Consider the following 18,580-nt stretch of genomic DNA (forward strand, 5'->3'; position numbering starts at 1 on the left):
CTTGTCTTACAACTTGCCTTGTCAATATAAACAAGCATTCAGAGTTGCATTTTGATATCTGTCATATTTCTGAAATAATTTTACTTAATATGCAATTTTGAGTTGAAAATGGATATTACTGCAGAAATATAGCTTTTAGAATAATGCCCATTGTCTTAACAAATTTCTTTTGTCATGATAAGGAAGCGTTCCATGTTCAAAACTGTTCGGATAATGGGCTATATTAAAGTTTTGCACGATGATTACGACGGATGACGATGACGACGCAGCGATTCTAAAAGCGTGTTGTTTATTTGCGAAACAGACGAAGTAACATATACCTTTTATTAAATGGTAGCAAAAGCAAGTATCTCTTACAATCATTTCTATTTATCAAAAAATATGCGTATATTTGACAAAAATAAAACCTTGGTTGTTCACGGAGATATACAGTACAGCCCCCGATAATGTTGTTATAACTTTTGGCCCAACCCTTTTGTATATTTACATTAATGTATTTATGTGTAATTGTAAAAATTTATGCAACAGTGCAGTTTGATTGTGTGTCTGGTTTTACACATTATTGAGTGATATCCCGGTGATTGTTCAGTCATAACGGCTTTCCGGATAACTAACCAGTAACTACCAATTTGTTTGCAAGCGAACGACTTCTTATCTCACATAATTTATAAATCAACAAATGGTGGAAAATAACCAATAGAATATACGTCCGAGATAAAAAGTCACGGACATGGAAAAGCAAGTAGGAAAATACAAAATAAAAAAACACATTTTATATACCGAATAAAAAGAAAAACATTTCACAGAGTATCTTATCTTTAGATTTAAACGTTAAAACATTTAAATCAAATTATATAGAGGATATTGAATGAGTGTATGTTTAATACTAAATGTATTGAACGAGTTTAATAAAATCATATTATGCGAGCCTTTGGTGAGCATAATATTGTTTTAATGAACGAGTTCGATAAATTTAGTATTAAATCTACACGAATATAGTATTCTTTTTATCACATAATTATATAAAATAAGAACGGTAAACTGTTAATAAGTGTCATTTTTATTTGACGCGTCTATAGTGTAACGCTAATATTAGCACGCTTTAACGCTATGTCTATAGCGCAAATGACGTCACGTCAAAATGTTATTACACTAGTGTAATATTGTCTAGTGTAAACTCATTTTTATTTTATTAAATGGCTTTATTACACTCCTGCAACATTATTATATAATTTTGCTATTGCCACGTTACACCAATCACAATGTTTACAGTTCATTGATTACAAGAAGTCAGTTACAAATAAGCCAGATCGTTACTGGATTTTATGAAAACATGAAGATTCCCTGGTTGAATGGTGTCTTTTTCGTTCCTCCTTCCAAATAAATCACATTTGATTCTTTCCCCTTCTTCGTTACCAGGTTCCAGTATTCTCGCCACACCCATGAAGTCATCTATTAACATGTTACTGTTCCAAACCTGAGGTAATAGACAAAAAGCACACATTTAGCAAACAATCACATAATTTTACGATTTTATAATTATTCATTTGCAAAGTTTCTATTTTTTATTTTCTCTCTGACAACATTTAAAATTATTCGTTTGCAGATTTTCTCTCTGACAACATTTGCAATTACTCATTTGCATATTTTCCCTCTGACAACATTTGTACTTATTCATTCAAAGATTTTCTAGGTAGGGTGCTACCAACAACATTACACATACCTCAACAATGATGGGATCGGTGTCAGGATGTTTTCGGTAAAATGTTGCTTTTATATTCCACTTTGGTCTGTCAGTATCCAACTGTTTGTCTGAGACGATTTTCTCTCCCTCGCATAGAATCTTGACGTAAGCATCGATAGCTAGATGATAAAGGCACATTATAAAAAATAAAGTATGTTCATTCAACAAATGCAGCCATTTGTAATTACTGATTGAAGTCAAACGTTTATTCTATCTGTTTTTAGGTATTGCACGGTGGTGCATTTTGTCCTTACCTCTATCTTCTCTCGCAACAAACAGACCGGTAAACAGGCACTCTGGATACCACATCCTTGTTTGTTTCCTTTTTGTCAATCAAAGATATTATTGATAGATTTTTTTATTGATTTTGACTGCACTTAAACAAGTTCATAATATACTTTAAAATGAAATATTCAGACATATTGATGAAATTAACTGCGTGTTTTCATTTTCTGTATTTTCACAGTTTAGAATTCTTTTTCACTGCAATGAAACATGTTTTTCCGTTTATTCAATGAAAAAAATTATGTATTTATAGAATAAGTTTTTTCCTTTAAAAATTGCGGTACATATATTTTGATTTATTATGTTTTCCAACGTTTCCATTTTTCGAATGAGTGAAAACTTATAAACAATTCTTACTTTCGACTGAAGAACCTGCGGGAAGTTCAAGACCAGTAGCACGTTTTATTGTTATTGTAGACACCTGTACTGGGGTTCCACCGATGAATGACGCCGTAGGACATTCTTCTTTAAGCTCCCTGTGATAGAAAAGAATATTACTGATATATAAATAAAAACATTACCTATTATTGCACCATCGTAGTCATGATTCGCGGTTTTAGTTAAAAAAAACCTCGCTGGCCCAAAAGGAACAAAGTAGACTTCCCCCTTCATAGCCTTTGTCTACTTCAATAATAACGAATTATGTGAACAATTTTATAATTCTGTCAAAATAGAATCATTCGAAAAAAACCCTTATGTTTATTTTTTTTCTTCAAGTACAATTCCATCCATCCGTCCACACCTGACCTTATAATCTGTATCTTTGATAATTCATTGTACAAGTTATTGAAAAACTACATCAATTTTCAAAACAAAGCGACCCTAAAACGTAAAGGTACGTCTGCGAACCTATGTTGTACCGCGTTCACCGGAAATAGCCTCTTAAATACATCGAAAACAAAATTAAAAGGTGTACGTCGAGTTCACCCGAGGTAATGATTCAACTTATTTCTCCATCATAACTTTATCTATTTTTCTTAACTAAACAATTTAATGAAGCTGAATATGTCTGGCTTTAGAGTAGTATTTGCTTTTTTTCTGCAAATTGAATACTTTCTGTTAAATTGGCAATAAATTGTAACGTATTTGATGACATTTGCAGACGATGTTAATATTTACCACTAAATCAAGCCAAAAACGCATTTTCTGTGGCGAAATCCGTGGTTTATACAAAATATAGACGACTTCCCTCTACTGCCTTGGAGTGATTACCTTTCAACTCGAGCTGCTTTAAGCAAAATTTGCGAAAGCACGTCTCTATTTGCGTTTTTTTTTTCGCAGTTACTGTTCTACAAATGGATATAATATTCTTAGGATAAATATAATAGACATCGCTGGAATAAAACATTTTTGTTTTGATAAGCAAACCGAACGAAGTAAATAAAAATTTTACCTGCTAGATGCTGAGTTTGGCGTGTAGAGTCGCACCATAAATGATCCGGTGTCCCCTGCGTCTTTTGTCGTCGGGAAAAGCACATAACGTCCCTTCTTCAACTCGACGGACCCGAAAACACTTCTTGACCTTACATAATCGGATTTGAACATCTGGTCTCCATTGATATGGATTCTGTATTTCCGGTTTTCTTCCACCTGTCGCGTTGTATTAAAACATATAAATTCCTTAAACAAACGTATAAATATTTTATATACTAGCATCAAACATGCTTTGCAAAAAACGAATTTGGAGATTTCTGCTCAAATTTAAATACAGTTTAAAAGAGACAAGACGCGTCGCATAGCGACGAAAACCAGGTTTCAACCACCAATTATTGATGTGACAGGATTTGGGAATGAATTATGGCAGTGAAGTAAACATGATGCTTTTATTTGGTTTCAGTAGTTAAAAATAATGTAAATGAATTTATATCAGATACCTGAGTAGCAATGTCAGGCTGTATTTTTATGGAAGCTTCACACATATCAAGCGAATTATAAATTGGTCAAAGTGTACTGAAGTTAATGAGAAGAAGCTGAAAATTCTATTGTAAGCAAGTGACCTCGAGTTTGCTCCAAGATATCCTATTAGCAGTTCCAGGCTACATCTTGATAAAAGCTATCCACACAGTAGTTTTGTGTGCATAGGTCAAAGCAAACTCAAGTTATTATGTGAACACTAAATTTCTTTTTTAATCAATAGTGACCTTGACCTTGTTAATAGGCACCTGAGTAGCAATCCAATTTTGCGTTTTGATATAAGCTACCCACATACTAAATATCAACGTCGGATACCCACGATTGATTAACATGTTACATAACATGCAATCAACCGTTGGTAAAATGAATCGATTTGCGTCGATATACGGCAACAGGTGCGTAAAATATCTACCAATGACATCGCGTTTATCAAATCTATAATCTTCAACAGCGGAGGTAAAAAAACAATAAGAAACAAAATGGCAGCGCCCACGGTTAAGGGGGCAGGGGACATATTCGAATAATTGCCACGGTCAAATTTTTTAATAACTCGGACATTGTGTTTTGAAGGTACTGATAACTTCTGATATTTCTCTGTCATTGTAATTCTTTCTTGTTTGTGTGTAGGAAATGAGATATATTTTTGGGTTTTTACCCGAAACTAAGCATTTTGATAGCTTTGTATGTATTTCTGACTCTCCGAATGGAGGTGAAAAAGTTAAAAATCAAGCTTTGACAGTTGGCACCAAACAAGTAAGAAATTTCAGATAAATTTTGTGAAAAATCTAAACGTATGACAGACACTTTATTTGTCATTTCTGAAAATGCCATAGCTTGCACTGCGTGTTACTGATATTTTTAAAGGAATCGGGCGGATTCTGGAGTATGCTGCACCTTCATGAAGATTGCCTATATTGGCATATTTTAGGTGTGATTTTGGCTGGGTGGGGGTAAATATAAATTTCTGTCAGTCATTTTCTGAAGGAGCAATGCATGCAAATTATTATTTTCTTCAATGTATGTCATATATTATTGAATAATGCTGTGCAACTGGTTATCTGCCTGTGAAACAGATTTTGAAATATTTGGAATTGTGTTTCTGGTCACACTGAAATACAAAATTTTCATTTTTAGGTCCTCTGCCCCCTTAAGGAAATTTTCAAATTTATAAAATGTGTTGGAATTGACCCAAATGTGCCCATAAACATTCCTTCTACATTTGTTAGTCAAAATTTGAAGTGATTGGTAGGATTTATCAAGTTATGTAGAGTAAGTAGACTGTCAAGTCAAGGGAGGTAATAAAAATTTGGAATTTTGGCAAACACTGTACTTCACAGAATGTGCACATTTATCCAGATTTAACAGTTTTATGTTGTGCAAATTGACATAATAATGCACAATTGAGCACTTTTAATTGTTAAAAATGTACATAAAATAGATAAATACAGAATCCCTAAAGAAAGCCCAACACGCCAAAATTGAAAATGTTGCAGGCTCGGTTTGATTGAACCTATTCATGGACGGTACTGGAAAGTGCAAGTTACCGTCCACGCCCCCTAGCGCCGGCTTAAGCAGAATTCAACATTTAAACATGAAGTAGTAAAATTTTGAATTTAAAAACATCCGCAGATGTGTTCATACGGCGGTTATCATGGAACCTTCAATGTGACACTTCCGTGCCATTCCATGAAAAGCGGCGTATGGTCCCCAAGTAAAAAAAAGCGTATGCCCTAAACAAGAAAACAATGGGCGGAACTAAATAAAATGGAATTTTGAAAGGGGATCAGAGGTTATGATATATAATGATATAAAGATATAAAATAATATATAGATATAAATAATAATATAGATATAAATTTCTGTCAGTCATTTTTTGAAGGAGCAATGCATGCAAATTATTATTTTCTTCAATGTATGTCATATATTATTGAATAATGCTGTGCAACTGGTTATCTGCCTGTGAAACAGATTTTGAAATATTTGGAATTGTGTTTCTAGTAACACTGAAATACAAAATTTTTCATTTTTAGGTCCCCTGCCCCCTAAAAACTGTTGAACGTGTCTTGCTAAAATCAATGGCAAAAACCTATCGCCAAATCAGTTCTTCTGCAAACAGATATCAATCAGAAAGGAAAATATCAGGCTGTAAAAGTAAATAATCTATACTTTCTTGCTGTAAATCGTTTAATGTTTTCGATGTTGAACTATTCACGTCGTATATGGTTGTCGCAATAGTGTCTGTAATACCGAGCGTCGTACAGAACGAGCGTTTTAATTGGTTTTAATCGCCTCATGAAATCGTAAGGCAGCCAATGAAATAGCTGCCTTTGACACACCTCTAATCGACTGAATATCGGCTAAAAATCCCACGGCTGATAAATGCTAATGGTTCGGCCGTGGGTATCCGACGATGACTAAATATGTGTGTATAGATCTTTGCAAACTCAAATTGTTCACAGACACCTTGATAACAATCCCGAGTTGCTTCTTGATAAAAGCTAGCCCCACACCAAATTTGCTGTAAAAAAGTCACAGTTAACTTAAGTTATGATATGGAAACTGAATTTCTATTTTTAGCAACAGTTACCTTGACCTTAATCAAAGTCACGTGGGTAGTAATCCCAATTAGCATCTTTATATAAGCTACCCACATACTAAGTTTTTAACCGGTTTTATTGAGCAAAAACTTAATTTATATTTTAGCAACAGTAACCTTGACCGCGATCAAACAAATTTGGCCAGCAATTCCAAGTAGCGTCTTGATATAAGCTACGCACATACTAAGTTTGGTGTCAATAGGCAAAAGCAAATTCAGGTCATTGAGCTGAGAGACAAAAAGTTGATGACCGCCTGCCCGCCCACCGACTTCAGCATTACAATAACCATTTTTCGTTGAAAACCTGGTTTAAAAGTACGTGTGACTTTTCTTTTCATTTATTGGATTTGTAGCTACTGAAAATTTGTCAAAACATTTCCTTTTCTGTAGTCTTCGTTTATGATTTATGATATTGTGATATATTTTATAATCAATTTATTAGAAGATTTTTACTTATTTTTCTTTGTACCTTCATCACTTGAAATCCAATCTCGTCGAGTTTAATACCACGATGTAATCGAGATTTGTTGATATCATGCTGTTCCAGGGAAACCAAAATCTCATCGTTCACTGCCGTTATATCAAACACATACTAGAATGTAAATCATAACATTTTTGTGTAGCTTATTGTTTTAATTATCGACATGGTTTAATAAATATTCATTATATCAATATTAAGTCTTATTATAAAATTTGAGAACTGTCCTTATTTATTCAAATGCAAAACAAAGGCATAGGTTTGTTTAGCTTACTAATATGATCTTGCTGACACAATGATAACGTACTTTTCACCTATAGCAAATCAAGTGTTGAAAAAAATGATGATGGGGAAAAAATAATAATAGCCACGCTTTATCGTGATAACGTTTAAACACATGAACATCTGACCTGCGGATTACTCAGGAAAGTTCTGGAATTCCAGTCACTGCCACCATTTGTTCCTGTCTTCGCTTTCCATTCTCCGTGAAACACACTCTCTTGCCACCTTTTCTTCGGAGAGAAGATGGAGGTGTTCACAAAGTGTAATATATCAAGACTGGTAAAATTGCTAATGACGTCATTAAGTCTCATCCTGTAATTCATAAGTACGTGCAAATCACTCGTATCCAAACTATTATGCTTATGTTATTTCCAGAAATAAAAGATTGATTTCATTGCATTTAAATCTCGAAACTTTTTTTTCTGTATGAACTATGTACATTTTTCACAAAGAGAACATGCCACCGCCGGTCGGGGACAACGCTCGACTGTTTTTACTTTTCCTAAAACAAACAAATGAACGATTTAAACAAATATTAAAAAAATGAATTTTAACATGTCTGTATACTCACACTTGCTGTGTTGTCCAAGTCTGAATTCTTTCCATTAATAAATGACGAAGTAAAGAAATCATAACAAAATAATAAAAAAAATCAATTAATTGACGTCAAGGGTGATTTAAAGGTCAATATCATATCCAAACAACATGTCTGTTTAGTCTCATTTTTCATTTTCCCTCGTAAGAATAAAATCCTTATGATAACAAAATTAAATACTTTGACCTTAACGTTAAAGGTCATTTAAACCTCAAGGTTAGGTCGTTTAACCATTTAGAAGGTCTTCTCAAAAATGTTGTTTTATCCAAGTATGAAAGTAATGAATTATTAATTACCAAGTTACAGTCAATTATAGCAATAATCAGTGAAAATAAAATAATTTGACCTTTGACGTCAAGGTCAAACATACATATACGTCAAGGTCAAGTTGAATTTAATAAACTTATAGGCCATGACCAACATGATGTTGTGTTATAATATGAAGTCAATCTATTCATTAATAATAAACTTGTCGCCGGTAATTTGATTTTTATACGCCCGTTTGAAAAACGGGACGTATTATGGGAACGCCCCTGGCGGGCGGGCGGGCGGGGCGGGCGGGCGGCGTCCAATTTTGTCCGGAGCATATTTCCTACATGTATGGAGGGATTTTAATGAAACTTCATATAAATGTTCACCACTATGAGGAGCAGTGTCGCGCACATGAACCAGGTCTCTAGGTCAAAGGTCAAGGTCACACTTAGAGCTCATTGAAAAATGCTTGTCCGGAGCAAAAACTTCCACATGTATAGAGGGATTTCAATATTACTTGGCACAAATGTTCACCATTGTGAGGCGGAGTGTCGCGTGCAAGATTCAGGTCCTTGCGGCCAAGGTCAAGGTCACACATAGAGGTCAAAGTTCACATAAAAATATGAAGATGTGTATATGGACCATTTAGTCATCATTTATTGAGGGATTGTAAGACAAATGGTCATTATCAAGACTATGGCTGTGATACATATAATTTAGGTCAATATATACAAGGTCAAGGTCACTAAAGATGATGAAATATCCAGATTTTGTAAATAGAATTTAATCAAAGGGAGACAACAAAGTTATTACTTTGTTCATAAATGACTTACACAATTACTCCCCTTTGATCTTTTTTCACTTTCAATTCTAAAAATAGAATTTAATCAAAGGGCATGAAATAATCCTCTTTCTTGGACTTGAGTATGTTCTAAAGAATGTAACATTTATTTACACATGTTTCATTCATTGGTCAAGATTCTTAACTGTGATAACTATGGTGTTCTGTAGACTTGGTATTTGTTCATAAAGATCATACAGTAATTACCTTATCAAATGTAAATAATTTCTCATAGAAATTTAATTATATTTTAATTTTCAAGTAAATATCAGTTCAGCTCATTCAAAGATTAAGAATTGTAATGAAATGTATTTCCCTAGAATAAAATCTTAAATCAGAATTTTTTAGTTATTAAATTACATGTACTTTTTATACGCTCGTTTAAAAAAAGATAAAAATATGAAGATGTGTATAGGGACGATTTAATCATCATTTATTGAGGGATTGTAACACAAATGGTCATTATAATGACTACGGCTGTGACACATGTACTTTAGGTCAATATATGCAAGGTCAAGGTCACTAAAGATGGTGAAATATCCAGATTTTGTCTGGAGCATATCTCCTACATGTATGGAAGAATTTTTATAATACTTTATGGAAATGTTCACCACCATGATATGTTTTGCTCCATGCATGATCCAGGTCTCCAGGTCAAAGGTCAAGGTCACACTTAGAGCTCATTGAAAAACGCCTGTCCGGAGCAAAACTTCTACATTCATAGGGGGTTTTCAATATAACTTGGCACAAATGTTCACCATTGTAAGGCTGAGTGTCGCATGCAAAATTCAGATCCCTGCGACCAAAGTCAAGGTTACACATAGAGGTCAAAGTTCAGATAAAAATTTGAAGATGGTTATAGGGACCATTTAGTCATCATTTATTGATGGATTGTAGCACAAATGGTAACTATCATGACTACAGGTGTTACACATTTAATTTAGGTTAATATTTGCAAGGTCAAGGTCACTGGAGATGATTAAATATCCAGATGTTGTCCGGAGCATATTTTCTACATGCATGGAGGAATTTTAATGTTACTTTTATAGAATTGTTCACCACCATGAGACGTAGTGCCCTGCACATAAACCAAGTCTCTAGGTCAATGGTGAAGGTCACAGTTAGAGCTCATAGAAAAACACTTGTCTGGAGCAAAACTTCTACATGCATATAGGGATTTCAATATAATTTGGCACAAATGTTCATCATTGTGAGGCTGAGTGCCGTGCATAAAATTCAGGTCCCTGCGACCAAGGTCAAGGTCACACATTCTGTGCATATCTTCCCTATTGATTTGTTTTAAGGTTCATTTAACAACACAGTGCCAAGAATAAAAACTTGCTTGCTAGATAACACTTATCCATAATGCCCCCATCTCCATCTAAAGCTTTTTCGTAAACGGGCGTATTTTGTGACTATGGCACCCTTGTTAATATTAGGATAATTTATTTGTGAGCGTCGAAGTTTGTCCGGTTTGAATGTCTATCCTGAAAGATTATTGTCATGTTAAAGTTTGAAGACAACCCATTCAAAAATAACAAAATTATAGTCACAAAAGTCAGCAAAAAAGCAAGCTGAATTGAAATCCAAGATCATTTATGACTGAAGGTCAAAGTTATTCTAGTCTACTTTAACGTCTTGTCAAAAGCGTCGACCGAAATATAGAAAGAAAGAAAGTCGAGCTTAAAATGAGCTCAATTCTTTGGGCTGCCTTACCTTCTTTTTGAAACGAATAAAGACATTAACTCTATTTTTCGTGCAGACCTACCTTTTTACAATATAACATTTTCATAGAAACGAATGTAGGTTTTTTTCACGCAGCATGCGCATTCAGCGTAGGGCAAACAAAAGAGTAAAAACAAAGAACTCACAAAAAATATTTTTCACCGATAATCAACAACTTTTAACTATTTGATATAATCTTAATAAGTAACCGTAAATTACGAATAGTTTGATGCATTTGTGCATTAAAAATAAACGTGAGCATTTCTGCATTTACAATTTATTCATGAGCTTCTTTCAAATTTAAAAGACTCTGAATAATGCATTCGATTCTAACAAAAGATCTTTCATATACACGCAACCGTTGTATTTAAGTGTCCTGAACCGCGCTACTTGAATATATGAGCTAAATGATAAATGCTAGTGTCATATTTAAATAACTGACCTTCTAAATTAGATGTCGTGAATGTGTTTTCTGTGGATAATATCTCATACTTAAGGGCTTTTATTTGAACAAACTTTGTAGACACTCACTAGAAGATGTTTCATGCTTAGTATCTAAACTCTAGCTATTTGGGTTTTTCTAAGAAGATTTTTTTTAAAGTTTTTACTAATTTACACATATAAGGAAAATCAATGACCCCCGGGACAGGGCTAATTTAAATCCCAGGGCTCTTATTTGAACAAATTTGGTAGACACCCATTAGAAGATGTTACATGATTAATCTTAGCTCTAGCTCTTTGGGTTCTTTAAAAGAAGATTTTATAAGTTTTTACTATATGCATATACGGAAAATCAATGACCCCTGGGGGCCAATTTTGACCCCAGGGCTTTTATTTGAACAAACTTGGTAGACACACATCAGAAGATGTTTCATGCTAAATATCTTAGCTCTAGCTCTTTGGGTTCTTTAAAAGAAGATTTTATAAGTTTTTACTATATGCATATAGGTAAATCAATGACCCCCTGGGGCTGGGCCAATTTTGACCCCATGGCTTTTATTTGAACAAACTTGGTAGACACCCGTTAGAAGATGTTTCATGTTAAATATCTTAGCTCTAGCTCTTTGGGTTCTTTAAAAGAAGATTTTATAAGTTTTTTTCTATATTCATGTAGGGAAAATCAATGACCTCCTGGCGCTGGGCCAATTTTGACCCCAGGGTTTTTATTTGAACAAACTTGGTAGACACCCATTAGAAGATGTTTCATGCTAAATATCTTAGCTCTAGCTCTTTGGGTTCTTTAAAAGTAGATTTTAAGTTTTACTTTATGCATATTGGGAAAATCAATGCCAATTTTGACCCCAGGATTTATTTGAACAAACTTGATAGACACTCACTAGAAGATGTTTCATGCCAAATATCTAAGCTCTACCTCTTTGGGTTTTTTAAAAGAAGATATTTTAAGTTTTTTCTATCGGTTGCCATGGCAACCAGAGTTCTGCATGGAATTAAATTCTTTGAACAATTTTTAAATGTGACCACCAAAGGAACATTCATGTGAAGTTTGGATGAAATTGGCTCAGCGGTTTATGAGAAGATGTCATTTAAAGTAAAAGTTTACGGACGACGGATGACGGACGGACGACGGACGGACGGACGCCGGACGAAAAGCGATCACAAAAGCTCACTCTGTCACTTTGTGACAGATGAGCTAAAAAACTTTTACCCTTTTTATACCCAAAAACAATGTTTTGTCTCATTTTCCAAAACCGCCCGGATTTATGCCGTTGGGGCGAAATTATAAAAATTCATTATATTACTTTCAAAATATCATCAATTCCAACGGGATTGGTAATTTTTTTATACATTGGTCATAAATACTTCAATTATGTTGACTAAATTTAAAGAGCTTAGAGCAATAAAATCATCATTCAAAATATACAAAAAAATGGATTCTAAATAAAAGAATTAATGTGATTTAATTTTATAGCAGCTAAAAGTCATCAACGAAAGTTGACATTATTACACACTTTTAACTAACAATCAACAAGGAGTATTGAAAAATTAAAAATCCAATTGGATTAAAATCCATATATTCCCTTTAACCTTTCATTTCCTTTAAAAAAAATTCAGGGGGGGGGGGGGGTGGTGGATCAAATGAGAAAGGTATCATTAATTATAATGAAATAAAAAATAAATAATCTATACATGAATGTTTTTGAAAGGAGGTAATGTCAAACATAACATTCATGTATCTTACCAGAATTCTCTTTCATTTTCATTACGCATTTTTAACCTTTCGTCATAGCTTAACGAATTCCATTCCTGTGTGCTATAAAACAAAATAAAGTAAAATAATTTATTATGAATATGTTATAATGAACATATTATTATGGATATGCCGATTCTATTAATATCATGCTGTTTAGCAAGGAGTCAAATTAATTTGAATCGCATACAAAACCTGCGATTGCCCAAATATTATTTTTGAATTAAGTGTTTCCAGTACAAAACAATTATGCTTTGAAAATGTCGATAAAAGACAACCAAATTATACCTTAGAAGAAAGTAAAGAAGCTTTAATGGTCCCTCATCTATCTATATAGTAGTGGTGGAGCAAGAATTATGACTGCTGGCTATCATTAAACATCTTTCAGAAAAGAATTAGTTCATTAAGTAGTCTCTCATCTTTGAATCTTCCTATGCGCTAGTGGTGAAAATACGTAACCACAAGTAAGATCTAGTGATAATAACTATTTGATCCTGTTTTTAAAAAGAAACTAAAATCATAAAACAGTTTAGGGACTAAGATTTGAATTATCATTTTCAAACAATTCCTAATGATATAACTGTCACTGAATATAACACGAACGCTTACTGTTCAGCCCAAGGTCCAGACCATTTTTGCGTTCCCCATGGGTTACTTAGGCGGATCATAAACATTGTTGCATATCCTGTTTTGCTCCTTATGTTAACGTCTACAACGTTAGTTATATTGTAGCCGTGACCTAAAATTAGACCATGGTTTGTTGCTGTGTCAATGTCCCCTTTTTTACACTGAAAAGAAATTAGAAATGCTACATAAAAACGTCTATTATATGCTTCCAGTTGTTTTCATTTAATGTATGTATAACTGTGTCATATCATATTAAAAACAATGTGTATATTTTATATATACTACATAACGTTTGTAATGTCCCTTTTCATTGGATAATCATGAAGTTTATATATAAACAGCTGCTGTCAAGTAAGAAGGAGTGTGTTCCGTAATCATATTGTCTCGTAAATTTACCTCACCTAAATAGCTGCCTTTGATCTTTTATGAAATTGAACACAAATAATTTTTAAGAAATACATGTACAGCGTTTTCATTGGATGACAAATAAAGTTGGACACTAAGTATGTTTTTGTTCATCCATAGCAGTATTAAATAAATAGAAACTTCAACATCATTTTGCTTCATTTATATTCACTTTATAACGTAACGACTATTTTCATGCGGTTCTTTGAAGCATTATAAAAATAGTAGGCTACTATGAACGGAGTTTGATATACTATCGATTTTGTTTTTCTTTGAAAAGTATCCCAAATAATTTATAAGATAAAAAGTGTTTTCATTAGATGACAAATAAAGTATATACTGACTAAATAGCGAATAGTGATAATGGCCATGATCAGACAGTACGGATGTGCCTGATCTTGCTAAGCAATGGTGGCATGGGTCTTAGCAGTCTAAGTTTGTTTTAAACAACAAAATGCTGTTTACGCATATATAATTTGGAAATGTTTCATACAACGATATTGCAGTTAAGTAGTGCTCTGTCGTCCATAGCATCTTTAAGTTTTTTAAATAGGTCACGCTGACTGTTTGGATCATTTGCCTCAAAGTTTGCCAAAACCAGTTTCTCAGCAACGCCACCGGTAAAATCAACCAAAGCATCAGAAGCTCGGCCAAACCCCATAGTCTCGTAATCTCCGTACAATCTGAAATCATTTTTTTCCAGATCACATGACTATTTTTGTACAATTTTACTGACTGTTTCAATTTGAATAGGTTGCATTTTTGTCTTGGGAGGTGTTAATAGTTTAACAAAAAGTGAAAAATCATTTTTTTTTATTTTAATTATAATTTTGAAAACATTGGAGCATATTTTTATGGAACTGTTTAGTGTTTAATTCATTAAAAGTCAATAATTGAATATCTGAATCTCGCACTCTTTTATTTTGCACAGGCAGTTTTAAGTGCTGTCGTGTATTTTTTTCTTCGGAGCTTCTTTCGAACTTGTAATACGGACTATTCAGGACCAAAAAGAATTAAAGTATTGAGTTCGTTAAATAAAACAAGAAAGAAAATATGATCCTATTCTTCCGTACTTAGCATACGCTTTCTCCAACAAAGCGCTCCAGAATTCATTTCCTGAGTTGGAATGGCAGAACACAAGTCTTCCATTTTTTGTCGGTAATCTGTCATCAACGACAACTTTTTTCCATTCACCATACCTCCATAAATGGAATTTGAATATACCAGCATAGGTTGGTTTCGATTTCTCGTCATATTTCCATTCCTGGTTCTTGAGATCTGGTACTACCTTGAGGATTAATTAATTATGAGAATAATTAAATTGATGCAAACGGCTAGTAACTATGTGACAAATTATAAAAAGGAAATGTCTTTAGTTAAACTATATATGTCTTCGTCAAGTTTCATCTGAAAGAAGCGTTCTTGTTGGGTTGTGTAAGAGAGTCCGTACATAAAATATGTCTTGAAGTACAATTTCTCTCTTAACATTAGAGCGCTAGGCGAGCCGGTGGCTAGCTGATATCGTGTCTGCCTTTCCACACAGAATTCTTGATTTTGAAACTCACTTGATTAAGGACTCAATACAGTTTAAAAAATGTAAAGTAAAAGATGTCATAACTATCGGACTGAAAAGAATTTTAAACTTATCCTTATTTGAAATAAATAACTTTATTTGTATTTAAAGCCAAAGGCATCCGTGGTCGAATGTTTAGGCCATTGGCTTCAAAACGAATGCCCCTCACCACTGTAAGTTCGAATACCGACAGGAACTTTGATTTCTTACATGTGAAGAAGCTTAGTCTAATGATTATCATCGTGTTCTCGATCGTACCTAAAATAGTGCACAGAGATGCACCTGAGATCTTCTTCAGCCAGTAAAGGTAGAATGTCGTTATATAAATTTATGCTAATGCAACGCAAAACCCACCAAAAGAAAAATAAATAAATAAACTTATTACTTAATAAAAGGAAAAAAACTGCTGGACCAAATGCAAGCCCTTGTAAAAGTTACTAAAAAGAAAAGTTATTGTAATATATAAGTAAGAAAATTCAAGATTAAAGTCCTCACTGTGTTGAAAAGTGTCCTCTCTTTGGTAAGACTAGCACACGCAGTGACAAACCACGGGTTTCCAAACTCCCCCTGGTGGAGAAAATCTGTATTCGTACTATCAACAACCAGTTTTGGTGCCATACAAAGTTCCTGATAAACAAAATACGGTATATGGGCATTAGATATTTGATCACTTTCACGTGTTATTCTAAAATACGATAGTCATATTGACTTCTTTTTACTCCCTTATTCTGAATCACTTGGTTTACTGAAACTTTTCTGTTCTTTGTTCGGTTGCTTATCATGAATTATACAAATGTTAAGAAGTATTAAATAGTAATGATGAATTGATAATGTCTTACCAATTAATGAATCGATAACTTTATATCAATTTACAAACTGGTAAAGCCATACCATTTTAAACCTGTTTACTTCATAGCAATTAGTAAAATTGTGACACGATACAAAGGAATAAACCGGTAACCTCAGTTCAATTAATGCAATGGCGACATGACCCTCTATTATGAAACACCAGTCATCCCATACCAATCAATCAAGCGTCAACATGATACTAACAGTTGCCTCATAAACAATTTATAAAATAGTGCCATGATACTTATTGACAAATCAGTACTTTAGAAACAATTTTTAAGATGGTGACATGATACTTATTGACAAAGAAGTAACCTCATTCCAATTAATAAGCTAGTAACATGATACTTATTTATAAATCAGTTTTCTCATTCCAATTAATGTGCTAGTGACTTGAAATTTATTGATAAACCAGTTACCTCATTCCATTAACAAGCTAGTGACATGATATCTATTGACAAACCAGTTTTCTCATACCAATAAATAAGCTAGTGACATTATATTTACTGACAAACAAGTTACCTCATTGTCATTCAAATTAATGAAATAGTGACATGATACTTATTGGCAAACCAGTAACCTCATTCCAATTAATAAGTTAGTGACATGATATTTATTGATAAACCAGTGACCTCATTCCAATTAATAAAATAGTGACATGATACTTATTGACAAACAAGTAACCTCGGACCAATTAAATAAGCCAGTGACATGATACTTATTGATAAACCAGTGACCTATTACCCAAAAAAAAAAGTTAACATCCATGAATAAACTGATAGTGGTTAAATGTTTACCATTCTAATCCTTAAATTAGGAACTGGAAACCAATTTTAAAAGTGGTTAGTACATCATACTAATTTAAAAAAAAACAACATGGTATTTAAAATGTTTTGTCTTACACCGATTGTTACAGTTGTTACAACATGTACGTATGTACGACAAATATACTTATCTAATGGCTATGATTTTAACTGGTTACGTAATACAAAATGATAACTTTGTTACATTACAAAAATTGAAAAACCGGTTACGTCATACCTGTTTGTTATTTTACGTCATGCCAACCGCCCTTCCAGTTAATTAATCGATTATTTAATGCCAACTGGTGAATCGGTTACTTTTAAGATGCAAGTTGCTTATATTCGCAATGAAAATATGAGTCAGGGGTGCCAGAATAAATTTTTTTTATGCATAATTATCATAAATTCATGGTACCCTTGACTTATAAGTAGGGAACTTATATCCCTTAAGTACACTTTACATTAAAGTAAATTTTATACGACACATGCTCAGGTGCAGCAGATTGTTAATATAATTCTATAAAATTGACTCATTTTAAATGTATTTATATTATATATCAAATAACTTTCTTCGAACATACCCCTGGTCGTTTCCATACTATGTCGTTTTCAACCCTGCTGAAAAACAGAGATTTACTGTTGACTGGAAATTCGGGATCCTCAAAAAGTTCATTTTTCTTTAGGCAGTCACTTTTTATTGAAGAGTATTTCTGGTAATTGAATTTTTTCGGCATTTTTGATGTGTTAAATTTGTCCTATATTCCTACTAAGTGCAGTTCATCTTTCTGTAAATTGAAAGAACCATTTTAAACATTTTCTAAAATCATTTCACTAGTTTTATGAGCCTATACCCCCTCCCCCCCCTTTGCATATCTTTATCTGTCGACTGTTGTTGTCAATGAACTTAGATATATTGGTAACGTTGTGTAATGGTTACATTATTTGGTGTTTGTGACGTGTTTTACTTTACACTGTATTGTTTACGTTATATTGCGTTTGTAACGTTGTGTTATGTTATATTGTATTCGTTATGTTGTTAGTGTGTGACGATTCATTGTATTTGTTACGTTGTGTAAATTAACACTGTATTTATGGTGTGTTACGTTGTAATACGTTATGTTACGATGTTACGGTGTAACGTTGTGTAACGTAAATCTTTGTCTGAGTGTGAAATCATTGTATTACGTTACACTGTATTTATTGCTTGTGTTACGTTATAGTCCTATTTATAATCTACAGAATTCTATGAATTTAAACAGAAAACGAAAGTAGCATTCGGACGGTGATGATATTGTGTGACAAACTTTGAAGATCACTGGAAATCATCCGAGTAACCGAGTACTCGATAGGAAAAATAACCGTATTGATTTTGATATTCTTTGCCATCCCTAATTGTAGTCGT

At 33.3% G+C, this 18,580-nt stretch overlaps 1 protein-coding gene across 1 annotated transcript; it reads right to left on the minus strand.

The window, feature by feature from the left end:
• Positions 1–1,223: 1,223 nt before the first annotated feature.
• On the minus strand, positions 1,224–17,962 carry LOC132732513 (calpain-5-like). Its single transcript, XM_060718958.1, has 12 exons — positions 17,760–17,962; positions 16,022–16,153; positions 15,027–15,241; positions 14,447–14,636; positions 13,531–13,709; positions 12,913–12,984; positions 7,428–7,611; positions 7,009–7,131; positions 3,423–3,619; positions 2,387–2,505; positions 1,724–1,863; positions 1,224–1,477 (listed from the first exon to the last, which is right to left on the minus strand). The coding sequence occupies exons 1-12, from the start codon at positions 17,910–17,912 to the stop codon at positions 1,295–1,297; spliced, it is 1,887 nt and encodes a 628-aa protein (XP_060574941.1). The 5' UTR covers positions 17,913–17,962; the 3' UTR covers positions 1,224–1,294.
• Between the last annotated feature and the right edge of the window lie 618 nt (positions 17,963–18,580).

The sequence above is a fragment of the Ruditapes philippinarum genome, unplaced genomic scaffold, assembly GCF_026571515.1.
Source record: "Ruditapes philippinarum isolate M1 unplaced genomic scaffold, ASM2657151v2 ctg2392_1_1_1_1, whole genome shotgun sequence".
NCBI lineage: Eukaryota > Metazoa > Mollusca > Bivalvia > Venerida > Veneridae > Ruditapes > Ruditapes philippinarum.

Coding starts and splice junctions, on each gene's coding strand:
- LOC132732513 (XM_060718958.1), bottom strand. CDS start 17,912: ATGCCGAAAAAATTCAATTACCAGAAATACTCTTCAATAAAAAGTGAC. Junction 13,710..14,446: donor TACTTAACTGCAATATCGTT/GTATGAAACATT, acceptor ATTTCTTTTCAG/TGTAAAAAAGGGGACATTGA. Junction 7,612..12,912: donor GAAAATGAAAGAGAATTCTG/GTAAGATACATG, acceptor TATGAATTACAG/GATGAGACTTAATGACGTCA.